Consider the following 20,355-nt stretch of genomic DNA (forward strand, 5'->3'; position numbering starts at 1 on the left):
AATATAGACAATATTACACTTACTTGTGGACCTGGAAAGCCATCTCCTTTTGGACCTGGTAGTCCACGTGGCCCAGTCAGTCCTGGAATGCCCTGGTTCATAATATAAATGTGCAAATATGACATCAACTATGTTAACAAGGTCAGAGTTTGTGTGAGGATGCAAATCAGATGAGTGTTAAGTCACAGCAGGGAGCAAAGAAGTTCCCTTTTCTAAACCGTCCTTGTATTGTTGTAAGACAGTACAGAGGGAGGGAGGCAGAAGTTACTGCTTATTGGCAGTCAGGCAAAGCTCTCAAGATCTAGCCTCTGAGGATTAGCTGACAGGGCCAAGAGTGAGGACTGGCAATTCTGTAGACTCACTGGTCACTAACTCCAAGGCCCACACTTTAATAAGGGATCTTCTATTGACTGTTGCATCATTCTCCTCTCTTTTCCATTTCAGAAGCCACATGTAGTATCAGAAGAAGCCTACAGTTCAAATAAAAATGGCAGAAGACCTACTGGAAGTGTTCAAGTCTTTGAGTGCCTGTAAAAAAGCTCCCTGGATAATTGACAGTGCTTGAATTGAATACTGAAAATATTCATTCTTTCAGTAAAGAAGGAAATCTAAGGGCAAGAGGTTGCATCTGTATTTTGGCTACAAATTCCAGTGCTGGAAAGAGTTGCCAAACAGATGTTCACACTTAACATCCAAAATAGATTAACAATACTGTTCTCTAAGAACTGTCAAATATCTTTTCCCTGAAATCAGAAGGAACAGTGTTCTAGTGCTTTCATTACCCATTATCCTAAACCTAAAATACACATCAGAAGCCTCGCATGATGTTTTCTGTTGCTAGACTGTCAACGCAATTCTAGGCAGTTATTTGCTTGGGATTCTCTGATGTCATTCCTGTTGGGCTTCTTTCCAGCCACCATGAGGGGTATCCTCTGCAGCTAACACTTCTAAAGAGCAAGGACTCCTTGGAAAACATTGTCCTGCACACATTGGGGCTGGCCACAATGCTAGAAGAAACTACTGGACAGAAAAACTGTGGAGACCCACAATGTAGAAAAGATTGGATATGGTCTAGGGCCACTGATGGCTTGGACCATTATCCAAAAGAACAAACTAGATGGAGAAGGTTGAGCAAAGGAGATTATGATACCATAAGAGTCATCTGCTGCTATAGAAATTTTAAGCATGTCTTCTCCATGTGGTTTAGCCCTAGGAAAGTGTTTTTAAGATTGTACCCTTGGTATATTAACTCAAGGATTGGGCCCATTATGGATCTGCATTCTTGGACAAACATATAATTTTCCTCAGATAATAAAATTCAGGATGAATTAATTCTTCCTGCTAACAAGTAGAAAGCAAAGCTCTGACTGGGTGGTTCTTGTGACAATCACCATGGTCCTTTGCCTAGCAGCCTACGCAGAATGATGACTAGCTGGCCCTTGTGGAAATCATTCTCCCCTCCACAAGCAATGTTTCAAAGGTTGTTTTTTTTTAATTTTAAGACTGACTTTTAAAAAAGATGACAAATAGATGTTTGGACACATGGTGATGGACACATCAAAGGCCTAGAAAAAAAAAATCCAAGCATCTGTTTACACATGAAGGGAAAGATGACAATTTGAAGAAAGATATGTACATCAGTACACAAGCGAGTGCAGAGGGGAGCACAGCGAGGGAAAGCTCACATTCCCAGCAAGGGAAAGCTCACATTGCATGGAAGCCCTCTAGTCATCTTGTATTGTTATACTGTCAGTAGCAAAATGCAGAGAAGTGACATTTCTTGCATCAACTTGCTAAATGTAGTTTAGGCCCTGACACAAACATTTGCATATGCTTAACCCCAAGCATCTCACGTTTTTTTTTCTTAAGTGTTTGGGGGCAGGAGTCTAAACCTTGTCCTGTAAACATGACGAAGCAGTTTACACACTGCTAGGAACACTGGGATAATACATTGTTTGTGCAGAATTATGTTCATCTGGAGTTTTATATCAGTTTGACCCTGACATGTTACTGATAAGAATAATGATAAAAGCTGCCAAACAAAACCAGCTCAAAATAACAGCAAATCTACTACAACAAAGAACCCTTGGAGCTAAATAACAAACAACACTCTGTTCTCAGAATCAAGTATTCCCCTCATCTTGAAAAGAAGAGAAGAAGAAGAGTTGGTTCTTATATGCCACTTTCTCTACCCGAAGGAATCTCAAAGCAGCTTACAGTTGCCTTCCCTTTCCTCTCCCCACAACAGACACCCTGTGGGGTGGGTGTGGCTGAGAGAGCCCTGATTTCACTGTACAGTCAGAACAGCTTTAGCAGTGCTGTGGCGAGCCCAAGGTCACCCAGTTGGCTGCATGTGGGGGAGCACAGACTCAAACCCAACTTGCCAGAATAGAAGTCTGCACTCCTAACCACTACACCAAGGGGGGGGGGGGGGAATGTTCCCAAGGCAAGAAGGATAGTAAGGCACAATTAATATGCATGAAGGAATCAGAACCCTTTACAGAAAACAGCAGCTAAACTTTCTCTGACTGCCACCTGCCCATTCAAAACAACCAATTCAAATATTCCTTTATACTTCACCTATGGTCATATTAAATTCATTATTTTTTAAACACTTCATACCATAGGTCCCATAATGGAATTTCCAGGACTTCCATCATTTCCAGGAGGCCCAGCAAATCCTTGTTCCCCCTACATATATACACACAAACAAAGAAACCACATCAGATTCAATTCATTCATTAAATATTTGATTCCAGTAGTAGGTTCAGATATCCCTAGATCATGCTAGATTTTCTAGAGGTATTTCAATCTGGCCTCGGTGTGATTTGTAAACTGAAACTGCCTTTGGTTGCCATGATGGGAAAGTAACAGAAGGGTAAAATAATGGCTGTGGAAAGGACCCTCAAGCATATAGTGTCCATGACAGAGGGGATGTGTATAATATTGGGAGGAAAGGGGCTGAAAATAAAACAGTCATCATAATCATTTACACCGTTCTATGGTGTTTCCACACCTGGGTCATTTGGTTTATATGTGAGGCCCTGACCTGGATAGTCCAGGCAAGCTCAATCTTGTCACATCTCAGAAGCTAAGCAGGGCCAACCCTGGCTACTATTTGGATGGGAGACCTCCAAGGAGCACCAGGGGTCATGATGCAGAGGCAGGCAATGGCAAACCACCTCCTAATGTCTATTGCCTGGCTGCCAGACAATCCTAGGCTCTCCTAATTGTACCACATACATGCCATACAATAAATATTCAAGTAAATAATCTCTTTGCAAGCCCACCTGGAATGAAATGGGATTGCACAATATGGAGAAGGTTCTACCTGCAAGTAAACTCACCTTGGGACCAGGTGGCCCACGAACTGAAGGTCCAGGGTTACCAACAGCACCTTTGATTCCAGATTCACCCTGCAACAGAAAAGAGTTAGTGACTCTCACGCATGGGCTGGAATGCCTGCACTGGTGGCGAAAATCCCCGATTATGCATGCCCTCGCCGTCAGCGCAGGCATGGCCAGCCCAGGACCATCGAAGGCACGTGTTATGGGAACGTGGGAACTTCTGCAGTCCCTGGGATACTGCAGGCACCGGCAGGGGCTGGCGCCGTACATAATTGACAGCGCCGGGCCTTTCGGCCCGCCCTGCCCCAACCTATACTGTCCCTGTAGGGACACCACATGTCCCTGCGAGCTCTGCGGAGCCAGAAGGGGTCTCCCTCCGCCCATGCCATAGCATGTGGTGGGGGGCCTGGCCCCTCCCCACTTCCCCCCCGGCCACTGCCACTGCCACTGCCACTGCCACTGCCACTGCCACTGCCACTGCCACTGCCACTGCCACTGCCACTGCCACTGCCACTGCCACTGCCACTGCCACTGCCGAGCAGCGTCCCAGGCTTCCCGGCCTCAGCACACAGCGTGTGTGCACACACTATGCCGGGGCATCCATGTACTCCGGGGGAGCTCTGCTCCCGTACATACACAGGGAAGGGAAGGGCAGGGCATCCTGCCCCACCGCAATGGCACGGCAGCCACCCAGCATAGCAGCCGCCATGCATAATGGGTCATTGGCAGGTATCCCTAAATGAGTACCTTCACCATGTACACTACTTATTCCTCATTTATTTAATCATCTATATCAGGGGTAGTCAACTTGTGGTTCTCCAGATGTTCATGGACTACAATTCCCATGAGCCCCTGCCAGCGACCGCTCATGGGAATAGTAGTCCATTAAGATCTGGAAGACCACAGATTGATTACCCCTGATCTATATGGTCAGAGGCTGGCTTGGGCAGATGATAGGGACCAGACACATTACAGAAGTGTTTCTAGCACATAAACTACAAACAAATATGTTATAAAGTCTATATAGGGAAAGGGGTGAAGCAATGCAGGGAACAAGCGAATATACCTTTTGCCCTGGGGGGCCTGGTATTCCTCTCACACCAGCAAATCCTTGCTCTCCTTTCTGTCCCATTTCACCCTGACCAAAAAACAAAAGCAGCATCAGTGCAGAGTTCTGTATGTGGTTTACTTGGAGCAATCTAAAATGAAAACATGGAAACTCAATTACAGCTGAACTGTCCATCTGTGATTTAGAGACACTACTGTAGAATGGAAGGCTTGCGCTCCTGGGCCTTAAGGGGCGCTAACAACTAAAATACATTTGGCAGCCCTGTTCCCAAACATTTTCTTGCCTCAGCCCTCAGCAAGCTGTTTTGGTGGTTCCCACTGAGGATGCCATGAATTCATTTGTGGTTTGTCATCCTACCTTGTAGTTGTTGAACAGTAACAGGTGTTTCCTACCTGCCACTACACAATGAGCCCCATGTCCATTCAGGGCTGAAAAACAGCCCTGATTTTTCAGGCCACAGGAAAGGAAATACACCAACCAGCAGACTGAGGCAGCTGCAGAACCAGCAACCAGCAGACTGAGGCAGCTGCAGAAGCAGCAAAACATGAAGACAAATTGAAAGATTTGCTGTCTTAGACAAAAGGCAAGAGCTGTCTTGGAATATTTCCTTAAAGGCTCTTCAGATAAAAACTTTTAAACTGGACTCAATAAAAGCATTTCTCTGGCTTTCTAGTGGTTTATATATATAATGCGTTCTTCTTCAGACAATATTGTTATATTTAATACTAAAATATAAACGAGATTAATGATGACATGGCACCTGTTTTTAAAAGTGCCAATTATACAGCTTTTTGAACAAAAGCATGTAATTCATCACCCCACCCATTCCAAAACATGTAATATTGAAGTATACCTTGAGACCCATTTCTCCTCTCCCAGGCATTCCTTCTGGGCCTCTTGGTCCAGGAACTCCTCGTTCCCCCTAAAGTAAATAAGAGGAGAATGTTAATATTCACACAATTGAATATAAATGGGTACAGAGGCTCCTCTAAGATATACATCATCACTGTGCAACTCCATGAATACCATGAGGACTAGAGGCAGGTGGAGGGTTACAGTACAGCCCTAGTCACCCTTATACCAGTCTAGGACCATTGACTTCAGTAGTTTTAGAAGGGTGTAACTCTGCTTAAGACTCCACTTTTGGACACCACTCTTAAAACTGGTCATCCATATTTCTTTCCAGGACCAAGATCATCTTGAAAGAATCATGTTAAGACTTATATTGCTTGCTCTTCAACCACTATCAGCAGTGTTACCCAAACTTAAGCATATGCAAATAGATTTTCAGGTTCCTATTTCTCTCTGAATACATTCCCTGCAATCTGCTACACCTATCATCTTCCTCATATGTACAAATGGGTATTTGTGTGGCCCTTTAATTATATTTAAAGTCCAAAATCATGCAAGAGAGGTAAACTCACAATTTTAAATGTAGATCTGCCACATTCATGTACATAGCAAAGGGGTGGTGGATGGACTAAAAAATACTCCTCTGTATCCTGCCTTGTCTGTCTGCTGTCTCTCCTTCCTTCCCTTCCTGTCTTTGTTTTCTCCTTGGTCTCCATGAGAGAAACATGTGATCTCAGAATCTCCCTCCATCCTATAATCATACAGGCTTTCTATTCCTACACCAGTAGGGATTTCTTTAACAATAAATAGAATACATGTCTTTTCTAACAAACCTTGTTTTCTAACAAACCTTTCACTCATGTACAGCTAGCTCTTGCTAATATGGGTCACACAATAAAGTGATTTTACCACTGTCAGATATTACACGCTTTCCCCATCACCATTGCTCAACAATGTGCTGTGGAAAAAATGATGCGAACTAGCTCTCCAGTTGGGCTATGAATGGAGCACTCAATTACTATCCTTGGGTTGAATTTCAAAGCTGTGTTCCACTGCCAATATAAAACATTTCCACCTGCAGAGTAGAATGTTTCCATCTCTCTTCTTATTTCACAACTCACTGAACATCCTGAAATACTGCTCCTAGGGGATAGGAGAGATGCTCTTCTGAAAAGAGATTGCAGGGGAGGATTGTAGTGGGATGGAGGAAATCAGCAAAAATATTCCTTTCTCCAGTGGTCAAGTAGGACATTTGGATCTAATCCAATCTAAAAAATTATAAATCTTTAGACAATAAGTATAGAACCAATTGTACCCCCATTCAAATTGTCTGAACCTCTGGCCTCATAAATCTATCTGTTAAGAAAATGCATGTAATAATGCCATTGTTCTTTAAATTCTTGTGTTGCCTTCCCGTTGACTAGGCAGGTTAATCCTGTATTTTTAAAGCTAATATAGTCCAGTAGATAGGCCAGGCTAGCCTGATCTCATCAGATCTTGCAAGCTAAGCAGAGTTGCCCCTAGCTAGTATTTGAATGGGAAACCTCCAAAGAATATTAGAGTTGCGATGTAGAGACAGGCAATAGCAAAACACTTCTGACTCTCCTCTTGAAAACCCCATGGATTTGTCATAAGTCAACTGTGACTTGACAGCAAACAAACAAACAAACCCTAGTAGTGTAGCTGAATAAATGAGTTTTTTCATCACAGCTGCTCCCAGTTGTCCATGTAGACTGTATCCTGTAGACTGAAGCTGGGCCTTTTGTTTAAGAAAAATATGCATAGGTTTAACAAACACAACTGTCTTACCTTTTTTCCTATTTCTCCAGTTAACCCAGGTTTCCCATTTTCTCCTGGAAATCCTGGTGTTCCTAGATCTCCCTTTGAAAGAAGTTCAAAACAAGGTTATTTCTAATCTAGGTTTATGGTGGAAAGCGGTTGCCTCATTTATCTTGAAAAAAATATGTGACAACCCTTATCCACTCACACCAGTATTTATGACCCCCTACAACCTCTCTTATTCAGGTTACATGTTACGTATTATATTTATTTATACTAGCATTTATTAACTGCCACTCCTGGACCCTGCCAGCTCGTGGTAGTTTACAATTAAAATCCATAAAACAATAAGAACTACAACAAACGCTAAAACAGTGATGATGGTGACCCAGTCTAATTCTATAACCCTCCCACTCTCCCCCTCCATGCCCAGTAAGCAGCAACACCCCACAGCCCTCGGGGAGGTAGTCCATGCCCAGATGTCCAGCATATGGGGCTTCTACAGGAAGGGACCCAATCGTCCTCAGCCTGGCCTCAAATATAAGGAGAATCATGACCACCTCAAACATCGGATCCTCTCTTTTATTCTCAGAGACATCCACAGGCAGAGTAGACCAGCCCCTTTTAATCATCAGCCCTCACTCACAGAAGGTTATTGGGGTTGTGGCACAAACACTGTTCCAATCACTCACTCCCATCATTCATCATTCATCCGTATCGTATGTGTGCAAGATCTTAACTTGTGTGTGTACTTTTTTACACAGCCCACAGGTTTAATCAAAATAAGAACCTTTTTTTTTTGTAGAAGAACAAAACATTGAGGGAAGTAAAGTCTAAGAAACAGGTTTCACTTTCACTGAACTTCTGAACTAAGATCCTGAACCTACAATTGGGATCCTTTAGTTACAGATTTACTATTTTTAGCCTGTTCCAAGCAGTTCTTCTATGCAGTTCCCATCGGTCAGAAAAACCCTCTTTTCACGTCAGCACTTAAGCTGTCTATTTGTCAGTTGCTAACCCCTAACTGTCATTTTTCAACTGCTGTTTTCAAGTCTCCAGTTCTCTCAACATTCCATCCGCTCTCATTGGCTGCCCTTGGGGAGAAGTGAAACCTAGCCTTTCCTTCACAAATGCCTTGTTCTTTTAAACAACCTGGAGGACTATAATATTTTACTGCTTATGACTTTAAAGTATGTTGCCTAGAAATGCTGCTGTTTAAATACATTTCTTCATATACAAACAACATAAAGCTCATATATATTGTACTCTGGTATTTGTACCAGAGTACAAAAATTAACATCAAGAAAGAAAAGAAAAAGAAAAAGAAAAAGGATATAGCCATTGTGGGGACATAACTAGCATGTTAGACTAGCATGTGGGAGACACAGGATATAACTAATTTATATATGTGTGACATATAGAAAAAGGGTCATACTCTGCTGTTTTATTGCTTTTAATGCTTTCATAGATTTGAGCTCTGGAATAAAATTCAAAGGAAATACGTTTATATCTTTTACAATTCTCAGCTCTATTCAAGGTTGGGTTTTCTCCCCCTCCCTTTTCGTTGTTGTCATTGCTGGTGACTCCCCACTCTGCCATGAAGCTTGCTTAGTGGCCTCGGGCCAGTCACACACTTGCAGCCTCACCTATCTTACATAGTGGTCGTGAGGATAAAATGGAAAAGGGAGAGTGTTGTAAACCCCTGTGGGCCCCAAAGCACAGCAGAGTTGAGCGACCAAACTCTTGGCCTACCTCCTGGCAACTACAAGTTTCCATTTTCCCAGGGCAGAAATTAAATTCTAGACATAGGAATAGAAAAGAGGGTAGCCCACCTTAGGTCCAGGAAGTCCAATTCCTGGTAGTCCTATGTCTCCTTTCACTCCAGGTGCACCATCTTGTCCCTTAAAAGAACATGTATTTTTATTTGTAGTTTTTTTCTACTGATTTGCAGTTCGTATAATTGTCTTATTCTGCAAGCAGGGGGGTGTCAGCCTTTGGACAGTGTGAACAACTTCGTGGGAGTCTGTAAATTGTTTTTCAAGTCATGTCAATGTAACATTCTTGTATAGGCCTGCCAAGCTCCCAGTTGAAGCCAGGGATTTCTCTGCCCCCAGCTCCCATTTCCTGCCACTGCTCTCAGTCGCAGGAGAAAAATAAAAAATAGCCATTAGCCCAACAGCATGACATCACTCCTGAGGGAAATTCAGATCAGGTCTGTCTATGAGTCCCTATAATTCTCTGGCTTTCCCTGGAAGTGACATTGCATCACCCCACATCTCCCCTTCCCCATCTCCCATTGGTTGCCATATCTGGCAACCCTATTTCTGTGGGATATAATATTCTTTCTTCAATTTTCCTGATAGTGACTATTTTATCTACTGTTACCTCAATGGATATTTTTTAAATTATTCAGTTTTCTTTTGTTTCCAACTCACATGGTTTTCTTTGATACCCAATCTTGCTCTTTTATTCCCTGGGTTATGAAAAAACTTTCAGGCACATTGCTAGAAATCGCGTGGTATAAAGAGAGGCTTGAGGGACTAAATAATGTTAGGTGTACAAAAAGTCAGCTTCTACAGAGGGAGCAAAGCTAGTTAGATGATGTTATGGATGCTAGCCTTCTTTCGAATCTGCCAAATTCTGTTTCCTTGTTCTTCCCTAGAATATAACTCTCAGGCTGGCTTCCTGCTTCTTCATACCCTCCTTTTCTTGTTATGGGGCAGAAGGAAAATGCAGGAGGGCGTCTCTCGTGAGGAGGGCTGCAAATGCATCCCGTGTGGAAATTGACAAAGACTTCAGTCTGTACATTTAAAAAAATATCTTCATGGGATAAGAGCTTTAAAAAACTCCCCTAATATAACCCCAAGCTAACAATGAAAGCAGAACAGTCACAGAGATCTGAGGGTTACCAGCCTTCAGGAATGACAGTACTAATACAGAAGAAGTCCTCGCAAAAGAGGAAGTCAAGAAGTCCACATTTGTTCCAAAGGGCCTTCAACCTCGAACACAAAAGCCTTCAAAGACACCAGAAGAAATGAAACATGGTAGCCCTGGTCATGCAACTTCTCACTATTCGTGTCCTGGTTAGCAGGAAGCATGTTACAATATAGTCTAGAGCAGGACCCCATGAGCTGTGCTTTTCAGATGTCTCATTATATCAAGTACATTTATTTATACCCTGCAATCCACTTTGAGTCGCTGTAAGGCGGACTCTAAACATTGTAAATAAATAAGTTAAATAAAATAAAATGAATTAATAAATAAATAAAACTTAGGACCTGCTTATCCAGTGTATCTCAGTGGAATATCATCAACCATCTTACAGTATGCATACTATTTGGGGGGGGGGGGGGCTGGGAAAGAAAAGTGTGTTATCAATGAAGTAAATAAAAAAGTAAACTGTCATTTCCACCTAGATTCTAAGTATGAATGTATCTGTACAGTAGCAATGTATATATCTGCTTTAAATAGTACCTTTGGTCCAGGTAGGCCTACGCCTCGTGAGCCTTTTATCCCAGGCACCCCTTTCGGACCTTGAATTCCCTGAAAAGAATGATTAAGTTAATAATTGTTTCTCAGGGTGAAATTAGATGTGAATTGATGAGGAAATTGGGAGAGGGTTTTTTTCCCCGTGAGTGAAAGGGTGAGGAGAGTTTTTTCTCACAGTGCTCCACTCTTCAACGCTTTTTTCCCCTTCAGTCCAGCTTCAAATGACAGTATATAGTGAGGGGTCAGACAAGGGGGAAGGCAGAGTTTAGCTCCCCTTTTTATTTTTAAGAGATCTCCTGCTTTGTACATGGCTGGAGATAAATACTGTTCCCATCTATTGCATCGTGTGTTATCAATGCTACCGACAACGGAGTCAAGAGGAGATATCTAGAATTATATTCATGATAAAAAGTTCACAGGTTTGTGTTGTGAATCCCTGTGTGTGTGACAAATTAGCATATTAAGCTCAATCTTATCTATAAGATTGTTTTACCTTGTACTTTGTATTTACAGCAATAGGTTAATTACATTATAAGGATTATGATCTCCAAAACATCTGTTCATACATCATCTGTATAATTATGTTTCATTTTGGCTTACAAGAACTGAGTGAATTTAAATTGTCAAGCCTTTGGGGTCACCAGCTCTAACTAAAAGAAAACAATCCATAACTGAAAGCACTGCAAACGTGTATTGTTACAGAGCCAAAGCAACACTTTAAAATAAACAAATTAGAAAGTACGAACCAATGAAAGTCAGGGAATTTTAAAGAAAATAATGGAGGTCTGTCACAGATTTAAAAGGCAGTCACTGTTATGTTCAACTTCATTATGTACTTTATACAAGCAAAGGAAAGAAATAGAACTTATCTTCCTGCCCTAAGGCCAACTTGACACATACTTACAGAACTTCTGAGATATACTACAAACTGCTACCATGAGCCAAAACTAGATTTTTGCCACTTCACCCAAATTTATTCAAAATACTGTATATTCATTGTTTGAATAATCCTGCAGAAAACAAGATCATTTTTGACACTGGATATTTTAAATGCTCAGTGTTACATTTAATGTCGAAATGGTGCTTTCTGCTACCTGAATCGATAATCAAGAGTCTCTCTGAGTAGAATTACACCCTCCATTAAAGTCAGTAGACTTATAAATGTGTTTAGGATGCTGTTTCCCCACCCCCCTCAAAAAAGAAGCTCCTTGTAACACTTACTACAGAATGTTTCAAATTCAGTACTATAAGTTCAGTTTGTGGGGATGTCAGTCCCCAGGTGGGACCTGGGTTTGCCCTAGTTTTACAGCTCATCTTCAAACGAAAAAGATCAGTTCCCCTGGAGAAATCAGCTGTGTTGGAGTATGGACTCCATAGCATTATACTCCACTGAGGTCCCAAATCCCACATACTCCCAGCTCTACCCTCAAAGCCTCCAGGTCTTTCCCAACCCAGAGCTGGCAACTCATCCATCTGTCTGGCAGTCTGTTGATGAATAATTCTAAAATAACTGCATCCTGATTTTCATTCCTAAAGGATTTGGATTTTAATGACACTGTACTGGCTTAAATCCAAGTATTAGATTATGAATCATGCTGCAAACATGCAGGAAGTAAGAACAACAATAACAGCACTGACTTAATTTAGTCAAAGATGGAAGTGCATCAGGACTGGTCAGTTCCAAAGGGGCTAAATAAATTCTGTTGGTCATGATTTGGCTAACTGTGTGATGTTGTCGTTCTCAACAAAAATAACAGGGCAACAGGTTATGACCCTATTTATTCATAAAGCAACATGCCCAAACTTGGTACCAAACTGACCCAAACACAGTTTGTTTTGACTGGCCCTGATGTCCATTTACCTGAACTCCTTGGATACCAGTTCCAGTAGGTCCCATCGGGCCCTGTGGTCCATCCATCCCTCGCTCACCCTGCATGCAAAATGCTCTCTTTAATAAAATATTGTGAGTTTTAATAGAAATATAAGTAACTGTCACCATACTATTTTTAAACCCCAAATGTCTTTCCCATGTTCTTGAGTACATACTAGCTCACCAACTATTCAAAAGAAAACTCCCCGGGGGTGGGGGGAGACAAGATGATGGAATTTAGAGTATTTGTGGAAATGATGAGATCACGGCAGGATACAGAAAAATGGAACTTATGTTTGTTTGTGACAACGGGTTGTATCCTGCCAGCTTTTTCTCTCTACATCACCTAATTCCCCTTCCCCATCCCACTTGACTTTTGTCCATTCAAGCATCATAAATTTCAATATAGTCCTTCTTGTGCTCAGAGTGGATTCCATCCTCTCCTCCTTTTCACTAGTAGAAGAGCTGGCTGGATCCAACCTAACACATCTAGGCCATCCCATTTCTCCTGCATTCCTTATTCCACATGTCCTCCATTTTCCTTGGCGTATTCTCCACATTGGTGTTTCCATGTGTTCTATGTGTTGTACCTTATCTCCTTTGATGAACTGGCCTGGTGCTCCAACTGGTCCTGCTGGCCCCTCAGAACCCTTTTCACCCTGGAAATATTGAGAGTTCAAATAGAATAAAGATTTAGGAATGAAACCATAAGAATCAAATTGGAATCTATCAGCAGGCATTTAGTAGTTCATAGTAAGACATCGATCTTTAGCCTTTAGCTTTTTAAACAAATAATCTGATAATCTCAACAGATAACTTAAAAAGGCATTATACTGCAGGATGAACCAAACTAGGTTCCTTGCTTGCACATCTCATCTTGAACAACTAGTGGTCTGTAGATTCCCACTTCCAACTGCAGTCCCTTGTAGTGATTCCACACCAATCCCAAGGGTCTTCAAATTCTGAGTGGGATTTTGAAGGGTATACGAAGGACACCACAAGAAAAGAGATGGCACCCCAATTTCACATGCAAGGATCGCTTTTAAAAACATTTCTGATAAATCCTAATAACAAAGTGTGGAGCCCAATTTCAGTTACTGAAATGGAGCAGAAGCTCTCTCCTTTCTTAGCATGGCCCCAATGGAACTGGCCTTTGTACTTTACAAACAGATGAAGACAGTGACCTTCAATGTACCTTGTTTTGCCCTGAAAAAATTATCTCCAGACAACCAGCCACCAAAGCTTTCTCAAAGTGGTAGCTATTTCCTAGCTAGCCACAAATGACTAACATACGTGTGTTCTAACTAGCGTGCTAGTAAATGCATTTTTGGACTAGTAATTTTTGTGCATTTTTAAGGCTATTCTTGTGTCTCATCCAGGGCTAGGATTGCAGCTTTCCTAGGACTGCAGCTTTCCTTCTAGTAACAACCTCTCTTGCAGGAACTCAAAAGATGCAGCAGAATTGTCATGCCACTTGATCTCCTAGAAACAAAGAACAAGCCAGGAACAACTTCACCTGCCTCCTTTTTTTTCATATTAGTATGCTGTAGCAGGGCCAGTACAAAAGCTGGCTGATTTAACCAGGGCCAGGACATGAGACTGAAAATAATAAAACAACTTTCCAAAACATATCAAACCCAATTTGGTAATCTGTGTACTCTCTTTGGTCACCTGAATGCTCTGTGCGGACTGTGGAGGAGAAGCTGGCTCAGGAGGAGAGTATCTGCTTTGCACACAAGAGGCCCAATGTTCATTCTGCAGCATTACCAGTTAAAAGGGCCAGATGATATGAAAGATTACGATCTGAGATGCTGGAGAGCTCCTCACAGTCAGAACAGAAATACTGACCTTAATAGATCAATAGATATTATAGGGCAGCTTCCTGTGTTCACATGATTGGGATATAAATCAACATCTTTAACTTATAAGGGTCAAAGAAGACATTTTTAATGTTAGGTATGGGCTCCTCACTGTCCACATGAAGCCCTCCTGCAGGGCAAATAATGCCTTCCGGGGCCATTGCAAGTTAGGGAAATGGCATAGGGGGGAAAGCAGAAATCCCTTGTTCTCCTATGCCATAGTCCCAATCTGAATCAGAATCTTGTGGGCCTTGCAAAATTGGTTGGCAACAGTTGCTATCTGACTGAGGGGAATGAGTCAGGAAACCCACGCCAGCATTTTAAAAAATCACATCTACGGTGTCCTAACAAGGTATGACAAGTTAGAAAAGATTTTAAAAAATGCAGTACTACAAGGAGATGGCCCTAATCTTTAGTAATTTGGTTTTTGTCCAAGCATAGTAAAAGATACAGTAAAATATTTAGTTAGAGTGCACCGAGTAGAAGATTTGTATATCTAAGAAGAACCTTTACTTTTCAGAAGTGGAAAAATATGTAAACTATCCCAGACAGCAGGAGGCTGTGAATCTTCTGGTACATGTCTACCAGGACAGGACATATGTGGGAACAGGACAAAAGACTAGCTTTAATTGTCATAGTTAATCATGTTGCTATCTTTGAATCAAGTTTGTTACTCGGTAGGCTTTTCACATCCTTTGTTTCCAGAAGCTTGTGATAGTTCATAGAGACGTAAGAGTCCATACATTGCTTTAGCCTCTAGATTTCTGACAGTGGAACTGTAAATGGGTTCCTTCAGAGTGAAATCAATGTCAAATGATGTGTCTGAGAAAGCAGGAATATTCTGAAAGTGTAGGGAGTTACTAAGATATGCTCCTGGAGGCGGTTGCCCAGAAGGAAGGCAGTTGCCCAGTCACAGAAGGAAGCCTCTTCCAACAGTAGATTGTGTCCTTTAGATGCTACGTAGAGCTGCACAAACTTTTGTTTCTTAATGTTAAAAGTTGCTGGTTTTATTTTCTTTTGGGTGTCTTGGAAGAGTTTATAAACACAAAATTAAAACAATTTTAAAGAGATTGGAATATTTAGTTTCTTTTAGCACTTTCTTTACCATTCGGACTCATAAAGCTGCCTGATACTGAATCAGATCTTTTGGTCCATCAAGTCAATATTTTCTACTCAGACTGCCAGCAGGTCTTCAGGATCTTAGATGGAGGTCATTCATACCACCTACTACCTTATCCCTTGAACTGGAGACTGAACCTGGGACCTTCTGTATGCCAAGCAGGTGCTCTACCACTAAGCCACCATTCAACTGGTGCCTTCAGCATGCATACCTAATGCTTAGAACCGTAATTATTCTGTTCAGATGTAATGCCAAAATACAATTTCATGTTAGGTGAGCTTCGGGCTCATATGGTCCCTCTTCCTTAACTTTTATATCTCAATTTCCTTTCTGTTTTGAAGCAAACTATAATTGGATGTTACATGCCATTGTAAGTCACTTGAAGTCCCTTTTTCAAGAAATGTGAGTTACAAGAAGGGTTGCCAACTCCAGGTGGGACCTAACAATCTCCCAGAATTACAACTGACCTCTGCCCTACAGATATAATTTCTTCTGGAGAAAATGGCTGCTTTTGAGGGTGGGCTGTATGACATCATCCTCCAGAGGTCCCTTCCCTCTCCAAATCCCACACTTCTCAGGTTCCTTCCACCCCAAATCTCCAGGAACTTCCAGACCTCAAGTTACAAGGGACATACATTTTAAAAATAAATGAATCATTTTGCATTTGACTTCCTAAGCAGACTTGCAAACCATGGATTGACTATGGTTTTCAACTTCTGGTTGGGAAGACTAGAGCAAAACACAGAATGCTAGTTCAGATATAGACTTTCACTTGGATTCCATGGAGAATTTTTATGGGTGGAGGGGGAAGTATGATTTTCACCCATTTATCTTCTATTCCTGCTGGTACTGTTCCTGTGGGTGCCCTTTTCCCCAGCAACTCAGGGGACATTTTGGACAGAGGGGCATGTGGACAGAATACCCTCCATCCATGACCGAATCCAACTCTGAAGCTGCCTCAAAAGCAAAAGTATCAGAACATATGAGGGAAGGAGAAAGCATCCAAGTTCAATTCTTCTTCCAAAGTTCTAAGCCACAATGAGCAACACATGTGGACTAAAGAAATGTACAGAATGGTGGAGCTGAATAGAGAGCTGGCTGGTCCCTGAGGAATAATTGCATGTTAATGGACACAGAAAAGGCAGACTGCTCCCCCACCTGCTCTGAGGCTTGTTCCAGTCTGGTGCACTGGTTAAGAGTGTTGGTTAAGAGTGGCTAGGTGTCTTGGAACCTGAGGGACCCAGGTTTAAATCCCCACTTGTACCATAGAAGGTCATTGGGTGACCTTGGACCAGTCATAGTCTCTCATTATAACCTACCTCACGGGGCTGTTATGAAGATAAAAGGAAGGGCAGGAGAATGAATTAAGTTGCCTTGGCAGCCACTGGGAGAAAGATGGAGTACAAATGAAGTAAATAATTTTTAAAAAACTGAAGAAACCTTAGTAGAACTAAAGTTTTTTTACAAAAGCATAGAAACGTCTGCAGAAAGAAAATATCAAGGAATCAAATGTCCACCTAGAAATGTGAAGAGATAACCCCATTTTTGTTTATTTGCTTTTTACCTTCTGTCCTGGAATTCCTTCTCCTGGTTGACCCCTTTCACCTGGCATGCCTTGAGGACCACGGAGACCCTGAATTTGGATCAGAAAAGTATGTTTCAAGACTGACATCCAAAGCACTGTGGGACTCTGATTCATACAGGAAGCATACAAAGCAAGGAGCTGCTCCCATTCACTCCAGCCTCATGGGATGCCCCACATGTGCAGTGATCTGTGCGCATTGCTTCTCCTGATGCTGAAGAGAATGTGGGCAGCTCCTATTTGCATACCCATCATCTTTGACTGGAGATGAGACTGTAGGTACCCTAAGAATGGTGGCACTACACTGAATGCATAAGGAAACCCCACTGTTATAATTATAAGATGAAAATGATAAAGGCCACAATACCACTCGACAAATGGACCCCCTTAACAATGAGCTTTTTGGGTAAAGTTAGCACTTTCGATTTAATGTCAACACATTGGTTCTGGTCCAACCTTCTGGAGTGACAGAAAAGAACTCTGCTAGATCCTCCTTATGATAGTCCCCCAAATACTTGATAATTGCTATCATACCCACTTTCAGTCATCTTTTCTCTTGTCTAAATATACCCAGCTCCTTCAGCCTTTCTTGAGTAAAAAAATCATCAAAAAGAAAACTTTACCAGTTCTAAATTTTGTAGTAAATACAAACATTGCATTTAGTCAGCGGGATCCTAAAAATGTTACACTTCAGAACTTGCAAAATTCACTTACCATTGAGCCTGGCTCGCCAATTCCAGTAGGTCCTGGTGGCCCAATTCTTCCTTCCTGACCTCTCTCACCCTTATAAAAAATATAAGGGAAGTATTTATTGCTGTTCTGAATGCTACATTAGGAGCAGAAAGGAGTCAGTAGAATCACGCCCTTCACCCAGTCATTCAAAGAAAAGGCATGACAGTAGGATTCAAATCACCCCAATATACTTTTGGACAGTTATATGAATTATATATTCTAGGTTGCAGATTTATTTGTAGATTTCATTTTTATTTATTCTAGGTTTTAATGTTAATGTTATGCTTATTTCCATCAGAACAAATTCCACTAAACACAATAGGATTTACTCCTGAGCAAACCTAGGCATGATTCTGGACACCTCCCTCACAATTGAAGCCCAGATCACAAAGGTAGCGCGGCTGGCATTCTACCACTTCCGCCAAGCCAAGCTACTAGTGCCCTACCTGGCCATAGTGATCCATGCGACTGTCACCTCTAGACTGGACTTTTGTAACTTGCTCTACACAGGCCTGCCCTTAGTCTTGACCCGGAAACTACAGCTGGTTCAAAATGCAATGGCCAGGATCCTCACTGCAACACCATGGAGGTCCCACATCCGGCCCATTCTCCATCAACTGTAATGGTTGCCAGTTGAATTCCGGATCAGACTAAAGGTTCTGGTAATTACCTTCAAGGCCATACATGGTCAGGTCCCAGTGTACCTGAGGGATCGCCTCCCTGCCATTGCCCCCAAAAGAGCTCTTCGCTCCACTGTTACCAACCAGCTTAGGATCCCTGGCCCTAGTGAAGTCCGCCTGGTCTCAACCAGGGCCAGAGCATTCTCTGTTCTGACCCCCACCTGGTGGAACGAGCTCCCGGAGGAGATCAGAGCCCTGACGGAACTTAAACAGTTCCACAGGGCCTGCGAGGAGGAGCTCTTCCACCAGGCATTTGGTAGAGACCAGATATTACCAACAGCGACCAAAGGGCCCCTGCTCCCCCCCCCCAAAACACCACCTATACACTCGGGACCTGTTTGTATGTTGCAACGTTGTATTGTTTATTGGTTATACAATTATAATGTTATATGTTTACAATTATCAGTTATTATTGCACAGTTATTCAAATGTTTTATAGACTGTTCCATGTATTGTTTTTATGTTATTATGTAAACCGCCCTGAGCCCCCGGGGAGGGCGGTATATAAATATAATAAATAAATAAAATAAAAGCTGTGGCCTGTTTTCATTCCATAATGCTGTGTTATATGTTTTGCATTTCTCTGTAAGACCACCCTCGGCCTGCAATCTCAGATCTTCCATTGCCCCGTCCTACAGACAGAGGGATTAATGAGTTCATAAATGAATGAGTTCCACAACCTTTAGTTTTCACACAATATATAAAATATTCAGGGATACAAGTCATGTCTTTCTATTCTGGCAATTAAAATCAGAATTACAGGACATAAAACTCTAAAGAACCAATACCAGATATATTCAGGTGAGTAGGTGGGTTGATCTGAAGCAACAGAACAAAGTTTGAGTCCAGTCCCAACAGAGTTCAATTCTGCATGCACACAAAAACATCTGTCCAGAATCAAGTGTTGTTGGTCTTAGAAGTGCCACAGACTCAGTGTCAATGAACTCTTGTGAGAATCTATGTCTCCTCAGAAGACACCACTTTAACTAACACAAATCTATTGTCAGTTTCCTATCTGGGCCAGGATGTTGCCACACAGGGGCTGAGATGGTTGTCCCCTGGACTCTCCCTTTCCTTCCTTGCCCTTTGTGCATTTACAATGTGCATTTACAATTTACAATGCACAAAGATGATGTGCATATATCATCAGTGAGGGTTGCAGTGGAGAATGGTTGGCTGCATATTTCTTGCAATTAAACAAATTGTTAGTTTCAGCATTTCTCTGTGTAGTTTTTAAAAAAGAAACAACAATAGATAGATAATCTTAAAAAAATGCATGCAAAAACTAATGTTCCCTAAATATCAATTTTGGAACCCAAAGGTACATGGTATAAACGCCATTGTGAGTCATTGCTATAGATTGTGTTTGTTACCTTAGGTCCCGGATAGCCAGTCCCAGGAACTCCTGGAGGCCCATAAGGACCTGTTGGCCCTGGCTCCCCCTTAAAAGAAGCATAAAAAAGGCATCTCACTTACTTTGAACATGACATGTTAGGCATATTAGCTTACAGAAATGATAATATTTTCCTCTGTAGTAAGTCTTCAGTTTGCAGCATTGTCAGGTTTATTTGGTGTGCCCAGTATTGTTTCAGATTCCTGAAATTAAGATTAATATCTGTACCCCCTCTTTTTCCTGTGGTCTGCTCTGGAGTGTACAAAAAAAGGCAGTCACATTAACCCATATCCTGTTTTACTGCTCTCTTTCGCCCCCCCCCTCCTTTTTGGCATGGACAATGGGACTTCATCATAGCCTGCAAAAATCCATTTTTTAAGCATGCTCAGCATGAGATCATCCTACAACCTGAGATGTGCGCATCCCGACAAGGGTTTATATACTGCTGTGAACAAACTGTGACTGACTGCATAGTTAGCTGGGACCTTAAAGACCATCACGATTGTGTAGGCAGAGCACTAAGAAGGGGGTCAGTTAAGTTTCCCTCCCATTGAGAACCAAATAAAAAACATGCCATCTCTGA

General features: G+C 41.9%; 1 protein-coding gene across 3 annotated transcripts in view; it reads right to left on the reverse strand.

Moving 5' to 3' along the window:
• Positions 1–20,355, reverse strand: part of COL28A1 (collagen type XXVIII alpha 1 chain) — a 62,773-nt gene that overhangs the window by 18,277 nt on the left and 24,141 nt on the right. For all 3 annotated transcript variants that reach the window (XM_077304787.1, XM_077304786.1, XM_077304788.1), the window contains exons 12-24: positions 19,753–19,821; positions 17,682–17,750; positions 16,950–17,018; positions 12,997–13,065; positions 12,398–12,466; positions 10,522–10,590; positions 8,880–8,948; positions 7,078–7,149; positions 5,270–5,338; positions 4,414–4,485; positions 3,348–3,416; positions 2,623–2,691; positions 24–92 (exon numbers count right to left, since the gene is read on the reverse strand). In XM_077304787.1, the coding sequence (XP_077160902.1) occupies positions 24–92; positions 2,623–2,691; positions 3,348–3,416; positions 4,414–4,485; positions 5,270–5,338; positions 7,078–7,149; positions 8,880–8,948; positions 10,522–10,590; positions 12,398–12,466; positions 12,997–13,065; positions 16,950–17,018; positions 17,682–17,750; positions 19,753–19,821 (903 nt within the window). The remainder of the gene's footprint in view (positions 1–23; positions 93–2,622; positions 2,692–3,347; positions 3,417–4,413; positions 4,486–5,269; positions 5,339–7,077; positions 7,150–8,879; positions 8,949–10,521; positions 10,591–12,397; positions 12,467–12,996; positions 13,066–16,949; positions 17,019–17,681; positions 17,751–19,752; positions 19,822–20,355) is intronic.

Source organism: Paroedura picta, chromosome 11 (assembly GCF_049243985.1).
Source record: "Paroedura picta isolate Pp20150507F chromosome 11, Ppicta_v3.0, whole genome shotgun sequence".
In the NCBI taxonomy this organism is placed as follows: domain Eukaryota; kingdom Metazoa; phylum Chordata; class Lepidosauria; order Squamata; family Gekkonidae; genus Paroedura; species Paroedura picta.